This window comes from Plecotus auritus (genome assembly GCF_963455305.1).
Source record: "Plecotus auritus genome assembly, chromosome: 3".
NCBI classification, from domain to species: Eukaryota; Metazoa; Chordata; class Mammalia; order Chiroptera; family Vespertilionidae; genus Plecotus; species Plecotus auritus.
The window spans coordinates 192882124-192899903 of NC_137772.1; the positions used below are offsets into that span (position 1 = coordinate 192882124).

Below are 17780 nucleotides of genomic sequence, written 5' to 3' on the forward strand. Positions count from 1 at the left end.
CTAATTAATGTTTGAGCATAAATTAGCCACCGTATTTGTCTTGTTTACTGTGGTTCTCCCACTAGAACCTAAGCTCTTTGAGGACAATCATTAGTTACTGATTAATGTTTGGTTTGTTATATTCCCAGCAAATAGAATAGTGTCTGGCACATGACAGTCCCTCAATAAATATTTGTTGATTGAATTAATGCATTTTGGGGATTGAGTTGAGCCCTTCAACTAATACTCTCCTGCCAAACTACTTAATCGGAATAACAGATTTCTCTAATTTTCTTTCTTTAGGTGAGTGAACACCTTAATCAAGAAGAGATACCTATTCAGAATCCTAACTGGACTCTTTTAATGTTTAGTGGCAACCGAGCACAAAGGCTCAAGATTGACGAAGACAGTGAGGCATTCTCTGAGGCCCTGAAAGAGGAAACTGAGTTTCATTCCACTCTCTATCACATGATTAAGGATTTTGCTTCTCAAGAAGCAATGGAGAAAATCAAGGGCCCTGACTACCAGTTTATTGACTCCGTGTGCCACATGCTACTCTGTATTAGAATACTCAGCTATTCTTAATCTCTACTGATAAACTTTATTCAGCATGAAGAATCAAGCAACTTGAAGAAAAAATCAGGTATTTTCTCAATAAAATGTAGCAAGTGTCTATATTTCAAATAGGCTACTAAAATGATGTAATCAGAATTTTTTACTCAAATTTTATTTTGTAACATGTGGGGTTCTTTTCCTATGAACACTGGCCCACTGAGATTTAATGATTCTTTATTTCAACAAAAGTTAACAACATATATAATATATCCTTCTCAGTAAGCTCATTAAAAGGTCTTGGGAAGGTAATCACAAAAAGAGGGAATTTAAAAATCTTAGTCATTCTGAGAACCTCTGGTTCCAGGCTATACTCTCCCAGCTAAATGTTACTCATTTACAAAATTCAGATACTGAAACTTTAAAAAATCAAGATACACACATTAGGACGTCCTATAGTCACACTGGCGGTGGCCCGTTGTGTCGGAGTCTGGTAAATGGCCACAAGATATGTTCTAGAGACATCCAGGAGTCTCCATCCTGGGTGGGGGCAGCATCCACGGACTTCTGGAAAAATCGGCCTGTGAGGAAGCTTATCAAAGCTGCAAACAGTACAATCAACGCCACGGAAAGCCAGAGTGCCTTATTAGCCTTTCTGACGGAGGTCTTGAGATTTGCTGCCCAGGAAGCTATTGTGTCATAGCTATAAGGAAAATACAGATTCAGGATTTGGTCATCATAGTAATCCATTATCAGAAACACTTCTTTTGTCAACGATACCAATCAAGTCATTGACCAACACTGCTTTGTAATAAATTACATAATGTGATCTATTGTCTTGGTTTGGGCCACAATCTGCCCCCCTTTATAATTGTCAGAATTAAAGAAATAACATGTTATTATGGTGAGAATCTGAAAATGCTGTGATTCAGGCGTCATTTAACTCCTAACAAGTACATACAACTATTTATCTTATTCAGGTAAGGCAGTGTGTTCCTACAGTGGAAACAAAAATATCACTTACTGAATAGAGTAGAATATATGTGTATGACATATGTATAGATAAATAGGTCATTTATTTCTCACCATACCTTAGATGTTTGGTGTACTGATATTTAAACTTTATTTCTTTTAGAGACGCCCTCCCAAAAAGGTTATTTACAGCATCATTTAAGTCTTTGAAACTGTGCTAAGCATTTTACACATGGTAATTCATGTAATCATGACCACAGAACAAGGACAAAGGTATTGGTATCACCCCTGTTTTATAGATGAAGAAATAGGTGCTCAGAAATGGGTGAACATGCCCAGGCCACAGAGCTCATTGGAGAGCTGGGTGTGGAGCTAGGCCTCCTGGCTGCAGGGCCAGGCTCCTCACACTGGATGCTCCTCCCTGTTGTAACTCACAGGTTCAGGAATAACTTCTGCAGACCATTTGAAGTTTGTTGTTCATCTTAAATTTCACAGTTTGACAGGTCTTAAAGTAATTTAATCCAGGGTAATACTGTTAACCCTGCCTTGCCCTTCCCCATTCCACTAAAGTGATAGATTTGGCAGGTAGACAACTTACACTGAAGAGACATCCCATTTCGATGGATTATTCCTCTTTTCAGAAAGACTTGGCTTTCTTGTCCTTTCTACTGTTTCTTCTCCGGAAGGCTCTGCATCGTCTTTAGTTCTGTAAGTGTTTTTTTTTTTTTTTAAATATACAAAACTAAGAATAATGTGCTATGATTATAAAATATTGCTAAATTTCACTGTATTAATAAAGATGCACACAAATATTTGACAAATATCTAGTTCTAAAAATCACATCACCAAATTTATTTAACCATTTTGTTTTCACCAAGTATTCTTCTACCATGTGGACTGTAATAACCTATCTTGGTTGATTTTACTCTTTTCTCTGTAGGCTTTTCGATCAATGCTAAATTGGAATAACATCAAAGTGTTATTTCTTCTATTTCTCTAAAAATCTTAATTTTAAAGCTTTATGAAAATATTCTCAGTGCAAAACTAGTTAAAATATGCTAGCAGTGTTTAGCAATCTGGCAAATGGCAACTGAATTGACTTTATTTTAAATAACTTCATATTATCTAAAGAGGGATGCCCTGACCTGAACAGAACCTTTCATTATTATGTTCACTGCTGAGTTCAAGCTCGTGATACCCTCACAATTGCCAAAGGGAACTGTCTCAAAGTGGTGGTTGTTGTTTTAGTAAAAAAAAATACAGGGGCGTCTGATCGAGGGAAGGTAGGGGAGGGTCGGGGTAAGGGGGAGAGATCAACCAAAGGACTTGTATGTATGCATATAAGCCTCACCAATGGACACAGACAACAGGGGGGTGAGGGCATGAGTGGGGGGGTAATTGGGGGATAAGGACACAATTGTAATACCTTAATCAATAAAGAAAAAAAAAAGGCAGAAAAAAAATACAGGGAATGTATGTGGTAGATTTTAGTTTAGTCTTTAAAGGAAATAAGGCCCAAAAGCCAGATTCAACTGCATTCTTATAAGAGTCTCAGTTTCAGTCTTTTGTTTGCAAAGACTTCTCAGTAAATATCATACTATACTAACAAAAAGCAAAAAATTACTACATTGTACTCTTTTGAAGGAAACTCTTGACTTTTTTTTCTACCCCAGATCAGTAAATATCCATTATGGTAACTCTTAAGGGTTTTCAGTACACGCAGCAGGCTCCGGGGAGTATTTTAAAACATGGAGAACTTTAAAGGTAGGCCCTATGTCTTACTCATCTCTATATCCCTTAGGATTGATGTAGTGTCTGTCACATACTAGGCTCTCATCAAGGAACATGTAGGACATGAATTTAAAATCATTTCATTAAGATCTCCGCAGAAGAGGAAACTGAGACCAAGGAAGGTTAAAGCAATTTGTCCAACGTCACCCAAGGATTTAGACTCTAAATTTTAGAGGCATTTCTTCATGTTTCTCCTTCCTGCCCTCTCTCCCTTGTGCCATAGAAGTATATTTTATTTAACTTGCTAGATATAGAGTATTCATGTAGGGTTTTATGTTTCCCCTACTCTTCATTTATGTAAAGGGAAGATATATATAATGCACATATATTACATATGTGCCTATATAATTCATGTATTTTTTTTTTTAAAGATACACATTTTACTTCTGTGGCTCTTTATTCACTGCCCCCTCACCCCTATCCCTGCTGGCAAGATACCTGTCTGTACAGGAGAAAAAATTATCTTTACAAATCTGGGAAATTACAGGGCCTTTCCTAACTTAAGACCAAAAACCTTGCAATTCTGAGCCCTACAAGAGTGTATTCACAAATAGCTTTTATATAGTGCTTTGCAGTTTATAAGTCTTAAACAATGAATTAGCTTTTTGATGACGCAGTACTGATCTCATCTCCACAGGATAAAAGTGATCCCCACTGTTTATGCCCAGCTCACATCAGGTTAACAAATACATGCTTCACCTACTTTAGCTCACATTTTTCTTCTTCACCATCTGTCCAGGAATAGGTGCTGATAAACCGCTGTAATGAGGGACGGTGTTCACTCTGCTTTGACCCCAAAATACGCCTATACAAAGATGATCATATCCACTTGTCAAATTAAATATATCCATACCCATTATTAACTTATTTCCCACTACCTAACTCAATACAAAAGTTATACGTTCTAATTGTTTTCCTTGGCACTTGCATATCGCTTATTTAAAAAAATAAAACATTTCATTATATGACAATTTTTATAATTATTCTGCTTATATCACTTATTTCATACATTTATTTTAGCACAGTTAAAATTAGTAAAGTTCCCAAAAAGCAACCATATAATTATACTTACCAACTGCTTGACCTCCTACTGAATCGGTCATTGTTTTCCTTCCCAGCCATCTTTAAAGTTCAGGTGTTAAAGAAATGATAAAATACGAATTTAATGAAGTATTTCATATATTTTTCTTATATGAAAATGAATTTGCTTTTGACTGAGAACATTTAGAAACTTGCTTACCGTTGCTGCATTGCCAATATTTCTGGGTAAAGAGGCAATCGTCACTCTTCGAAGAGAAGATGGCTATTCAAAGTGGGGAAACAAACATTTAGAAAATTCTTACTATTTTATTCTTTTATGCAACACTGATGAGTATCTTTGTACATACACATCCATGCACTTGACTACTGCTGAGTTAAACAGTAAACACTTTAAAAAGGATTTTGTTATGAGCAAATTGCCTTCCAGAAATATTCTACTCATTTACATTTCACCTCCCCCAACATTGGGTGAGTCTGATTTTTGCCAATCAAATAAAGGGTATAAGCTTTCTTGTTTAGGTTTGCATTTATTTGACTTGCAAAATATTCAACACTTTTTCTATGTTAAATAACCATCTGAGAACCACCTGTTTATGATCTCCGCCCATATTAATTTTGTTCATGATATTTCAGGCAGAAAATGTTTTCATTGTTAATACAGTCAAGTCTCTTCATCTCTTCCTCTCTTTTGTTACCATTTCTTTTAGAAAGATTTTCCCCTACTAAGAGGAGCTAAATATATACCTATATTTTAGCTTTTTAAAATTGCTTCATTTTTCCCATTTAATGCATTTAAGGATTGCATATTATTTTAATGAATGGGTGTGTTTTTCGATCAACCTTGAGACTTGCACAGAAAAAAATGTTATATAGTATTATGTGGTTCTTAAAGTTTGAGTACAGCTTCAGGAAATAAAAATATTTTAAATGTAGTTTCACAAAGTTTTATGTGAATCTTTTTCTTCAACCATTATCCATAAATTAATTTCATAGGTTAGTTGAGCATCAAGAATATCAACCTGTGGTCCATGAAACCTGGGTCCAAATCATGGTTCTACCACTACATATATCACAAACTAATCAACTAACTTCTGTGCTTCTCTCTTTCCTCATGAGTGAAAAAGAGATTTGGATGGAATGATTTTAGAGTCACTTGCTCAAAAATCCTATCACTAAATTCTGAGCAATCTTGATTTTCAAACTCCCTGATTCTTAGTTAGGCATACAGCCTCCAGAATAAAAAACTGTGTTTCCAGTCCTATTTGCAACCAAAGGGAAAAGGGAAATGTTTTCTGAGACTTCTAGGAAGTTATTTTTAAAGGGCGAGGGAATACCTGTCTTTCCTTTTTCTTGGAATGTGACTGGTTGTAATGACCAGGACTTGGTGCCTGGGACTGCAGAGGCCTCTGACACCATAGTGTGGAACCAAAGGGCTGAGTGGACGAAGCAGTTAGCAAGGAGGAGGCTGGCCCTGTGAATTTTGTGAAGCTACTTTCTTTTGGTGGATTTCCTATTTCTAATTCCCATTTTACATGAGAGACACTGTTGTTTACAGCTTCCTTCTTACCACCAGTCACACTTAATTGATAAGCCAACATAACAAGAAATATAAAAGCATACACTTGAGCAAATATACACACACATGTATGCATACATATGAAGTAATTGTTTTATGATCTACATTCAAAGCTATGTTGCTTCAAATATTTAAAAACCAACCCCTTATAATATTTGATAGACATCTTTAAAGTGAATCAATAGGTGAATTATTAATTACCTTGGAGTTTAGAGAAGCTGAGCGTTTTTTAACTTGACAGTCATCTAAAGGAAAAACATTTGCACATTTTAGAAACTACATTTGTAATTTCTGTTAATGTAGTGGTCTTAATTCTTTACAAAAAAAAACCAATGGTCAGAAAATATTTAAGATCCTGAAGACTGCTGATGGTATAAATATTTGGTTATTGTTTATTTGGTGATTCATAAAAATGACCACCTTAACCAACAGAAAACAGCCCTCTGTGATACTACATATGTCCAGAATGCTGACCTGGCACATAGTAGGTACTAAATGAATATCTTTTGAATAAGTGAACCCAAAATTACAGATAGAAGATACCAAGTATGGTTACTTTTCTTGAAGAAGGAACAGATCATTAAGAATTCTCAGAAGTTCATACTGCTTGTTTAACAGAAACTATTCTAAGATTTAGATAAACCTTATATTAAGATATTTTCCATGGCCTTACATGTGTCCCTATCTCCCAATTCATTAGTCAGCTTTACTATGCTAGGGTTATTCCTTCTTTGAGGAATACAACCATGATTGATGAGAACATTACTTTGTGTGGAGAAAGAACCAATTTTAACATATCCTAAGTAGGAGAACACTAGGGTCAACTCAATGGGTTGGATTATATATATTCTCTGATCTTAGCCATTTAAATTTATTCAATGAATTTTTTAAAAATATGTTTTTATTGATTATAGAAAGAGAGGAAGGGAGAATGAGAGAGAGGGAGAAACACTGATGAGAGAGAAACATCATTGATTAGCTGCCTCCTGCACACCCCCCACTGGGGATTAAGCCTGCAACCTAGGCATGTGTCCTGACCAGGAATCAAACCAGCAACCTCTCGGTGCACAGGATGGTGTTCAACCCACTGAGCAACACCATTCAGGGCAGATTTAATTAATTTTTTTTTATGTCATTATCAAAGAATCCTTGTCTCCAGCCTGTTATCTAACTGACATCCTACTTTTGGCTATGCAGATGATAGGAAATAAGTTATTCTTTTAATATAACTTTAACCTAAGGGTCTTATATTTAAGACCTAACAAGTAGTAAGAGAGAGAATGAAAAAGGTGAATGTTAGGAAAACATAACTGGCACTATTATCTTAAATTTGTATTACCTTCATCTTCCAGAGGGTTAAAAGACCTTTCATTTTGCAAAAGAACCTGTTTCAGTTCTTCTAATTCAGCGTGTTCTTTGGCATACATTCTCTTCAGATTTTCTACATGCTGAATCATTACTTCAACTGCTTTGCTAACCCGGCTTTCCTAGTAGAAAAAAAAAGAAACACATTTATATTGAAAATACTATTCTTGATACCCAGTTAAAAGATGGTGATTAGAAACATTCATTTACCTTTATCCCTAAATCCTACTAAAATGGCAACAAAGGTATTTCTATTAAAAAAAAAAAAAAAGGCCTGAGTCCACCAGGGCAAATAATACAGAAGATATAATAGCAATACAAATTTGAAAGCCTGCTAGGATGACTCTTGGTAAATGACTAAGACATGAAAAAGCTGAACCCTAAAATAAGCAGTAAGAAAATCCTAGAAGAAACCTAGGAAAGTGCTAAAGGACCAGGGGATAGTGGCATCTCTGGAATTAAGCTCCAAGGTGGAATGTGAACAGAAGAGATGGCTGAAAATCCATGTAAAAAGTGATTAGATCCACAGATGCCCTCCCTTACTCAAGCCAGCCAAGCAACTACCCTTCCACCATTTTGGTGAAAAACTGCAAAGACTGAATAAAGAGGGTCTGTGCGTCGGGTAGGAAGAAATAGTTGATGGTGGTTCATCCTGAAATGAATGGATGTAAGCAAAAGTCTGTATATGTAATGAATAAGGAGATCCGTAGCCTTATTCTCCCTTCAAGCTCCAAACACTGGTATCCAGGCTTATACCTCAAGGCAGGCAGCTAGAAGATCGTTCTCCAAGGAATCTAACATCCCAAGATGAGGGTCCTAAAACTGCTGGCAGTAAGAGCCCTTCGCAACATCCTAGCTTGTGCGAAGCTCAGGGCCAACAAGAACCCTCCCACTCAACATACACTGAGCTCCCAATCAGCTGTATAATGGTCCATCAGATGTTGGAGGAGAGCCTCTAGCACAAAAGAAGAACAGAAAAAAAGCAAGCTGGAGGAAACAAACCAGAGAAAAACAAAATCTTCAAGGAAACAACCAATATCTGCAGAGCGTTACAAATTATTATTGCATCTATGAAATAAGAATAAGGTATTAGTTAAAAGTATTCTGAAAACATAAAAAAGAGTCTGGAATTTTAAAATATGACAAACATTTTTTTACAGAGAAGACAAGGAGGAAATAATGATGGTTTAAGGAGAAAGTGTGAAGTTGATACTTAGAAGAGAGGGAGGGTGAATCATGGGAGGCCCTATGGATCCACATGAAGTTTATGACAATGAATTTCAAGAGAGCTAGTCAGTATATAGGTCTGATGTTTTCTATCTATGCAGGTATGAGCAGGTGGAGAAGTGGATTTAAAAAGCATTGTAGATTTTCTAAATGAGTAAAAAAACAAGAAAGGGAAAAGTGTTGAGGGGTTTATGCAAGGGAGTGAATATTGCATTTGACTGTGGAGTTTAAGTTTGGTCAGGAGAAAAGAGAGGCCAACAGCAAGGTGAGGATCAATGAAAAGATATGAGAGAACAGATCGATAGAAGAACTACATATTCATCCTCACAGTGGGACATCAACACATATCTAAAAACTGAAAATAATAGAATATGCATGATAGAGATATAGATATAAATAAAAAAACAAACCAGAGAGTTGAAAGCTATTTCTCTTGAATGTGGAAAATGGGATAATAAGCCTTTATAGAACTATTTAACTTTTTATTTTTTTAAATATGTTTTGTTTTAGAGAGAGAAGAAGGGAGAGGGAGCGAGAGAAACATTGATGAGAGAGAAACATCAACATCATTCGGCTGCCTCCTGCATATACCCTGTTGGGGATCGAGCCTGCAACCTTGGCATATGCCCTGACTGGGAATCAAACCTGTGACCTCTTGGGGCATGGGTTGATGCTCAACCACTGAGCCACACTGGCCAGGAAAACTACTTAGCTTTTTAAGACTATGTATATATAACTTTAATATAAATAAAATAATATTATTATATAGTGAGGGGATGAAAAGGAAATAGGATATTAAAAGCGTATAACAAATGATCAAACTAAAAATATCTCTATACTTGAATTTCTCCTTCTTAGGAAAATATATTTTAACAAATTCGTTTAGGTATAGATTACAAAAATTAAAATTTTCCTGCACTTGCCCACAAAGAAAATTTGAAATTCTACTTCTCTATGAATAAGTGTGCAAAGCTGCATATATGAGGATATTTATTGTAGTAGTGTTTACAAGAAAAAAATATCAAGTATATTCTGAAATGACCAAATATAGGGGATTGGTCAAATAATTTATGATCTATTCAACCAAACCATAAAATAATGACACTTATGAATTTATACCACATAGAAAGCTATCTGTGCTATATGTTGAGTGAAAAAGCAGATTATAACACTGTATGAAGGCAATGTCTAAAAAACTATAACAAAATTTTTATAATGACTGTCACTGGCTAATACTATTATGAGATATTCTCTTTTACATTTTTATTCACATATGCCATTTTTCCATATCAAACATATATGTCTTATACAATAGAGTTTTCTAAAACTTATTCTTAGAAATATAATCTATAATTTCAGGGAAAATAATCATTTTAGTAATTTCATTATAACTACAGAAATAGAAAAAGATTACCTGATTAATGGCTCCCAACATCTCAGCCTTACTGGCCACTCGTAGTGTGCACTGGCTGAGGAATGTTATACTGTTCTCCAGCTTCTTGATGATCTCCTGGGCCTGGTTGTCATCTTCACAAAGAGGTGTTAACAACTGCACAGAAAGCAAGGCATTAGGAAGCATCCAAGCCCCAAATCCAGCAAGTGATTCTAACACTATATTGTAAGAGCAGACAAGAGTCAAATCTCAATTTTCTTGGTGAAGAATGAAAAGCACTGCTAAGACCAATAATGAAAGATACTGAAATATTAATACTTTTATTAGCTATCAAGTAGACCTATTCAGGGGCTCACAAAGCCTTCTATATCTATTCTTGATCCCTTCTTAATTCTCAAATTTGCCCCACCTTTATGTGTATTCATATTTATTCTACAATGGAATGGGTGTAATTGGTAATGGTAAAGACATATGCTTATAAATGAGTTGAGTATATTATCTGAGGAGCATAGTTTGAACTTTTAAGTAATGGAAATATACTGAAATTAGATATGGTTCTGACTACTACACTTGCTCATCCGTTGATGACAAAGTGAGTGGGCTGATTATGTGGGTATGCCTTTATTGCCATATGAATATTTCTCTCAAATCTGTGCCCTTCATCCAACACGATGGCCTTCCTCTTGGAGGACCATTCTTCTCACTGGGGTGGGGACAGAATTAAGAACAGCAAGTTTGGAAGCCAACAAGCTACTGCTCCATAGCTGTGTGATCATGAGCACATTTTGAAGACTTGCCCCAATCTAAAACACCATACACTTTGTATAGTAAAGAAAGAAAAAGTTCTGGCAATAAAATTAAAAGGTACTATTGACTGTTAATTGCACCCTAATTCTAGAACGGTTACAGTGACAAACTTTCTGATTTACTATTTCCTCATCTGTCAGGAAAAGACAATTATATGTCCTTTCCAGGAATACTGTGACATGAGAGGTAATAGAAGCCAGTTGTTTTCCACACAGTAGGTGTTCAATGAATGGCAGATACTTCTGAAGCAGACAGATATGTATGAGTAGCTAATCAATTGGACTAGCCATTAGCAAACACATAATTTCCTTGGTAGTTTAAAAAACCACCTTGATTGTGAAGGGAAGAGCAGATATTAGTTCTCAGCCAATGGAAATGGTTTAACAAAACTGAATCATGAAGAAATAGACTATTTGAATAAATCAATAACTAGTAAGGAGATGAAAGAGTTATCAAAAATATCCCAACAAAACAAAGTCCAGTACCAGGCTTTACTGTAGAATTCTACCAAACAACTAAAGAATTAATACCAGTCCTTCTGAAACTCTTCCAAAAATTAAAGAAGAGGGAACACTTGCAAGATAATTCTTTGAAGCCAGTATTGTTACACTGATACCAAAGCCAGACTACAAGAAAATGAAGTATTCCTTTATGAATACTTATGTAAAAATTCTCAACAAAATATTAGCAAACTGAATTCAACAGCACATTAAAAGGGTTGTACCTATATGGCCAAGTAAGATTTGTTCTTGGAAAAAAGGATGGTTTCACATATAAAAATCAATTGATGCAATAAACCACATTAAGAGATTAAAAGATAAAACTAATTATCATCTAAATTATTGCAGAGAAATATTTGACAAGATTTAACACCCTTCATAATAAAAACATTAAAAAAAAAACTAGAAATAGAAGGAAACTACCTCAATATAATAAAGGCCATAGATGAAAAGCCATCAGCTAACATAATATTCAATGGTGAAATACAAATTTTTTTCTATAAGATCAGAAACAAAGCAAGATGCCCACTCTCACCACTTCTATGCATTTTAGTACTGGAAGTCCTTGCCAGAGCAATTAGGCAAGTGAAAGAAATAAAATGCCACACTGGAGAGGAAGAAGTAAAATTATTTCTGTAATATAACCCCAAAGATTCCACAAAAGACTGTTAGAATAAATGAATTTAGCAAAGTTGTAGGATACAAATCAACATACAAAAACTAATTGCATTTATATACACTAACAATCCTATATAATAAAACCCTAATATGCAAATCGACCAAACGGCGGAACGACCGGTCGCTATGACACGCACTGACCACCAGGGGGAAGATGCTCAATGCAGGAGCTGCCGCCTGGTGGTCAGTGCACTCCCACAGGGGGAGGGCCATGCAGCCAGAAGCCAGGCTTATGGCTGGGGAGCACAGCAGCAGTGGCAGGAGCCTCTCCTACCTCCGCCACAGTGTTAAGGACCCCTCGGAGGGTATCCCCCAAGGGGTCCTGGACTACTAGAGGATGCAGGCAGGCTGAGGGACTGCCCCCCTCCAACGTCATGCACCACGCCTCTAGTGAACAATAAAAAATGAAATTAAGAAAACAATTTCATTTGCAATAGCACCACAGAGAATAAAATACCTAGGAATAAATCTTACCAAGCAGGTAAAGATTTGTACACTAAAAACTACAAAACACTACTGAAAGAAACTAAAGACACATAAAGACATCCTGCATCATGAATTGGAAGACTTCAATTTGTTAAGATGTCTATACTACCAAAATCAGTCTACAGATTTAATGCAATCTCTATTAAAACCTCAATGGAATGTTTTGCAGAAATAGAAAAATGTATATGGAGTCTCAAAAGACTCCAAATAGCCAAAACAACTTAAAAAAAAAAGAACTTGGAGGACTCATACTTTGTGCTTTCAAAACATTACGAAACAACAGTAATCAAAATTGTAGTGGCATAAAGACAGTCATATAGATCAATGGAACAGAATAGAGTGCCCAGAAATAAACTTACGTACACATATATGGTCAAATTATCTTTGGCAATGGTGCCAAGAGTACACAATGAGGAACAGACTGACTCTTCAACAATTGATGTTGGAAAAACTGAATAGCCACATGCAAAAAAGTGAAGTGGGACTCTCACATTACATATAGAAATCAACTCAAAATGGATTAAAAACCCAAAACTATGTAACTCCAGAAGAAAATATAGGATAGAGATTAATGATGTTGGATATGACACCAAAAGCACAGGCGACAAAAGCAAAAATAGACCTATAGTAATACATCACACTTAAAAACGTTTGTGCATCAAAGGACAGAGTGAAAAGGCAACCTATGGAATAGGAGAAAGTATTTGCAAATCACACATCTTATTGAACATTTGACAAAGGGCCTAAGTAGACATTTTTGCCCCAAAGATGATACCCAAATGGCCAACAAGCATATGAAAAAATGCTCAACAAACCTAATCATCAGGGAAAGGCAAATAAAAAAAACCACAGTGAGATACTACCTTGCACCCATTAGGATGACTACCAGGAAAAAAAAAATCAGAAAATAACCTGTTGGCCAGGATGTGAAGAAATATTCTCAAATTCCCTGAAAGCAGTGTTCTCAAAGAGATATTTGCACACTCTTGTTCATAGCAGCAATGTCCATAATAGCCAAGAGGTAGAGGCAACCCAAATGTCCATCAATAAATGAATAAATGAAATGTGACATATACACAAATGGAATATTTTATTCAGCCTTAGCAAGGAAGGAAACCCTGTCATATGCCACAACATGAGTTAACTTTGAAGATATTATGCTAAGTGAAATAAGTCAGTTACAAAAAGACAAATACTGTATGATTCCACTTATATGAGGTAACTAAATTAGTCAAATTCATAGAACGGTGGTTACTAGGGCTGAGAAGAGGGGGAAGGGAGAGCTGAACATCTGTTCACAACAATGTAAATATAGGTAACACTTCTGAACTGTACACTTAAAATGGTTAACATGGTAAATTTTGTTATGTGTCTTTTACCACAATAAAAAAATATAGAATATGGTTTCTAAACTTTTATTTTTCTTTCCCACAATTAGCCCTCTTAATTTCCCAACCCATCTCTATATTTATGGTGACTTCCCAAAATGGAAGAATAGTAGCTGTTACACTGCTCTGTAACCTTACAGAGGGCTTGCCCACCATCTGACAAGACCCATTCTCTCTGTTTTTTTTTTTTAGTTAATTAAATGGAAATAGACTTTTGATTCTTTTCTTTGAATATTGAAATCGATATTATCTCCTATTTCTCAGTTTTCTGTCTGATAATTTTTCTGCCTGAAATCTATTTGAAAATCCAGAGAGAAGTCAGAGAACTCATAGGACCAATTTAAAAGGCATTTATTGTTTGTTTATTATTCTCTCCTATTATTGAATCTTTTTTTATTTTACCATGATTCTGAATTCTTACCTCCTATTAATTCACACTGGGAGTGGTTGGTACTTGGTGTTAGCTTCAGTCAAATAAGTAAACTCATATGTAATTTTGAAAACATTGCACAGTCCCCAGATGTGATTCTTACCTCCAACAGCTTCACACAGTTAGTGATTTCTTTCTTCAAATTTTCTTCTGCCAAGTCACGGGTTCTTTCTTCAAGCTTCAGTCTTTTCTCTAAGGTGAACCAGTCACACTTAAATCCCAAAGATAATCTGAGAAATTCGGCCTGTTGTCAAATTAACATGAGGGTGAAGGGAGAAAATTGGATGTAGTCAAATATCTCAGTTTAATACTGAATTATACTGAGGCATTTCTTTCTCTTCTCAGCAACATAGTGTTGACATGCAAGACTTTACCTGCACTTGGTCATTACCAAGTGTATGACAGCTGTGCAAAAGCATGAAGCGACTATACGCAAGTGAGTCTGAAACACTTTTTAAAAGTTGAAATAAAAAATATTTACTTTAAACTCACCTCTACCTCCTTCTCATTTGCGGAAATGCTGTAGGATAAGACAAAGAACTTATTCAAACACAATTCAACAGAAAAGCAAAAGACGTTAGCATGCTATGTGAAGAAGAGCTTACTTGTCACTTTGTTTAAAGTTAACCGATTTCACAGTGGTTACAGGAGGAGAGGAAACAGCAGCGTCTATTAAAAGACAGTAAGATATTATTTGGTTAAAAAGGCTTATTAACAGCAACAGCTAAAGGCACATTCAATAAAACGTTATGTCCTCTCTTCACTAAACAAAGGTGTTTCATTGAAGTATGTCTGAGATGATAGCTAGCTAATAATGCATTTGCCGAAACATAGCTTAATGTTATGCTATGCTATTCATTCAGCATAGAATGAATAGTCTTTGAATCCAGAGACAGCTCAGTTTTTCTCTCTGCATTTGAATGTTTGTTTGACTTGATCCTGTGGCTAAATGCATACCTTCCTCTGTTACCCTGGTTCTCTTTCATAGCAAAGTTAGAATAGCAGCAGCAAGAATAATAGTGATTGTAGTACTAGTAGTAAGAATAATAATAGTGTAATAATAATAATAACAATACTGATAACAATAACATCAACAATACACATGGTCTCAACCATTCAATCACAGGTTTACTACATGCCAGTCCCACGCAAAACTCTTTATATGTACTAGTGACACTCTTAACAACTTCGCAAAGAGGAAAAGTAACAACTTTATCAGAGCGTTTACTAAATAAGGATGATATTATTGTTCTATAGTAGCTAACTTTTATGGAAACTTCTCTGCCTAACACTTTTCTAAGTGCTTCAAACATAATTTATTCAATCCTCACACTAAAACTTCTGTGATAGATACTGTTATTATCTACAGTTCACAGACTAGGAAACCGAATCACAGTTTACCTACCACACATAGATATTTGGGAGACCTAAATAAAACTATGTACATAAAGAATTTAGTATATAGAATGCTCAAAATAAAGGGTAATATCTTTTTACTCATCTTTTTCATTTTGCAGATGAGGAAATTAAGACTCAAATTAAATAACTTCCCAAAGTCAAAGCTAGTCAGAGACCGACCCAGTATAGAGTCTGCGTGACCCCAAAGCCTGAATTCTGCCCACTACTCCCTCCTATTAAAGGTGAAATGGGGAGGGAAGCTTAGAGCACTTGTTCTTTAAATACTGGCTTATGTACTTTTAGAATTTACTCCCAACATTGGCATGGTTCTTAGTCCACAACAGGGCAGTAGTCCTCTGGGGTCTAACCATCAGTGGCAACATAAATGTGACTTTTTGAAAACAATACAAATGGAATCAAGAATCAGTTCTATTGGCTAATTTCATCTAGTGATGCACAATTTGTAGATGCCACATCTGTACTCAGGAAGACTTCACCCATACACATGCCAGGCAGGGAAAAAAAAGTTCACATGGGGGTTCAGAGAGAACATTCCTTACCTCCTGAGGCACATTCTTTTCCAGGCTCATCTATTGTTTTTGTTTCCTCTTTGGCTTCCTAAAATCGTAAAGAGATTTTACTGTTGTACATAAAGTGGGTAGCCTTTATAACCAACTTCCTGTCCTCCCCTAACCCTACCTGGTCAAAACACTAAAAACAAAACAGAACACATTAAACTGTCCTAGAGTTAAAGAAGAAACAGGACTGGCTCCAGGGGGGTTTCCAATCTAGTTGCAGCATGAAGGACAGAAATATATGAAAAGCTGCAAACAGGATACAAGTTACCACAAAGCAAACTAGGATGAATGGCTAAATAAATGGGATCTAGAGAAGTAGGTGCATGGCAGAGGAAGAAGAGAGACAGCATGGCCAGAGTAGCATGGAAAGTCTCTGCTGATATGGAACATGCTGAAGCCTCATGGAGAGGTAGGATAGGATGGATGAAGAGGGAAAGGGGGGTTGTTCTAGGACTATCACATGCAATGGGATATTGGAGAAACTGCGGCAAAAATAACGGCCAAGATTGTGCTGGTCTGCTTTTACTCCATATGAATTTACTTGAAGGTCACTGATCAACTGTTTTACAAATGTATCTATACAAGAATCTCCATAATAAGAGGGTTATATTGCACTGCCTGGGCAATCTAATGGGAAAGCTGTAGGTATACAATCATTTTATGATAATAATTACTCAACATTCTTAGAAATTTTCCATAAAAATAAGTTTAAGTCAAATCTCCTTGGTAGAGCCATTGATAACCATATCATGTAATTTGAAGGCAGTTGAAACTAAGACCAATAAAATGTAACAATTGCAACACTACAGGTAAAGCACTGGATTGTTCTCGTCAACATTTAAATATCCTTAAGTTTTTTGAATCCTCATTCAACCCCATGACCTCTTCCAGCTATGGCATTTTCTCCCTCTCCTGATCTTCACGGCCACACTTCTGGGAGGAGTTGTCCATGGTTGTGTTTTCAGTTCTTTGTGTCCCATTTGTCAACAATGAACTGCTCTGCTCCTATATCCAACACACCAAGAAAACTGCTCTCTCAGTTACCAGTGAACTCCCTAATGCCAAATCCAATGGATATTCTCCAGTCTTTGTCTTACTTGACTTCACTGTGGCATCTAAGACAACCCATTATCCCCTCTTTCTGGAAGACGTCTCTTCCCTTGGTTCTGCTCTCCCAACATCTCCCCATCACTACACCTTCTTAGACTCCTCTGCATTGCCTTCTCATATTAGAAAATGGAATCACTGAGAGTTAATTATCCTCAGTGCTCTCTTCCTGACTGCCAAAACCTTGGGAAATCTTATCCACATACTTGGTTCTTTGCTGATAACTCACAAGTGTGTATCTGCTTCTAAAAGTCCCATTGGCAAGTTTAAGAAAATGGGTTTATAGTCACATATAAAATCTCCTTACAAACTATTGATGTCTCACATTGGCCTGAAACTTTATTTCCAACTGATCTTATTTTACCCCACAAATTCTCCTCTTCTTACTCCCTCCTTCGTCTCATGTTATTGTGTTCATACCTCCTCCATGACATCTCTTTTGGCCTCTCACCCCAAGCATTTTCCTTTCATATCACTAATCGCACTCTAATTATGGAGTCACTGTATGCTTC

The 17780-nt window shown here is 36.1% G+C and overlaps 2 protein-coding genes across 2 annotated transcripts in view; one reads left to right on the plus strand and one right to left on the minus strand.

Annotated features, from left to right (window-relative positions):
* The window catches only part of DNAI7 (dynein axonemal intermediate chain 7), a gene marked incomplete at its 5' end in the record, with an annotated part of 48450 nt that extends 47779 nt beyond the window's left edge, over positions 1 to 671 (plus strand). The window contains one exon of the mRNA XM_080662326.1: positions 283 to 671. Within this exon, the coding sequence (XP_080518452.1) occupies positions 283 to 564 (282 nt within the window). The 3' untranslated portion in view covers positions 565 to 671. The remainder of the gene's footprint in view (positions 1 to 282) is intronic.
* Positions 672 to 682: 11 nt separating this feature from the next.
* Positions 683 to 17780, minus strand: part of IRAG2 (inositol 1,4,5-triphosphate receptor associated 2) — a gene marked incomplete at its 5' end in the record, with an annotated part of 32766 nt that continues 15668 nt past the window's right edge. The window contains 12 exon segments of the mRNA XM_080662327.1: positions 683 to 1234; positions 2102 to 2209; positions 3998 to 4099; positions 4367 to 4416; positions 4535 to 4597; positions 6113 to 6156; positions 7251 to 7398; positions 9918 to 10052; positions 14289 to 14429; positions 14678 to 14705; positions 14791 to 14854; positions 16144 to 16201. Coding sequence (XP_080518453.1) covers positions 991 to 1234; positions 2102 to 2209; positions 3998 to 4099; positions 4367 to 4416; positions 4535 to 4597; positions 6113 to 6156; positions 7251 to 7398; positions 9918 to 10052; positions 14289 to 14429; positions 14678 to 14705; positions 14791 to 14854; positions 16144 to 16201 — 1185 coding nt within the window. The 3' untranslated portion in view covers positions 683 to 990.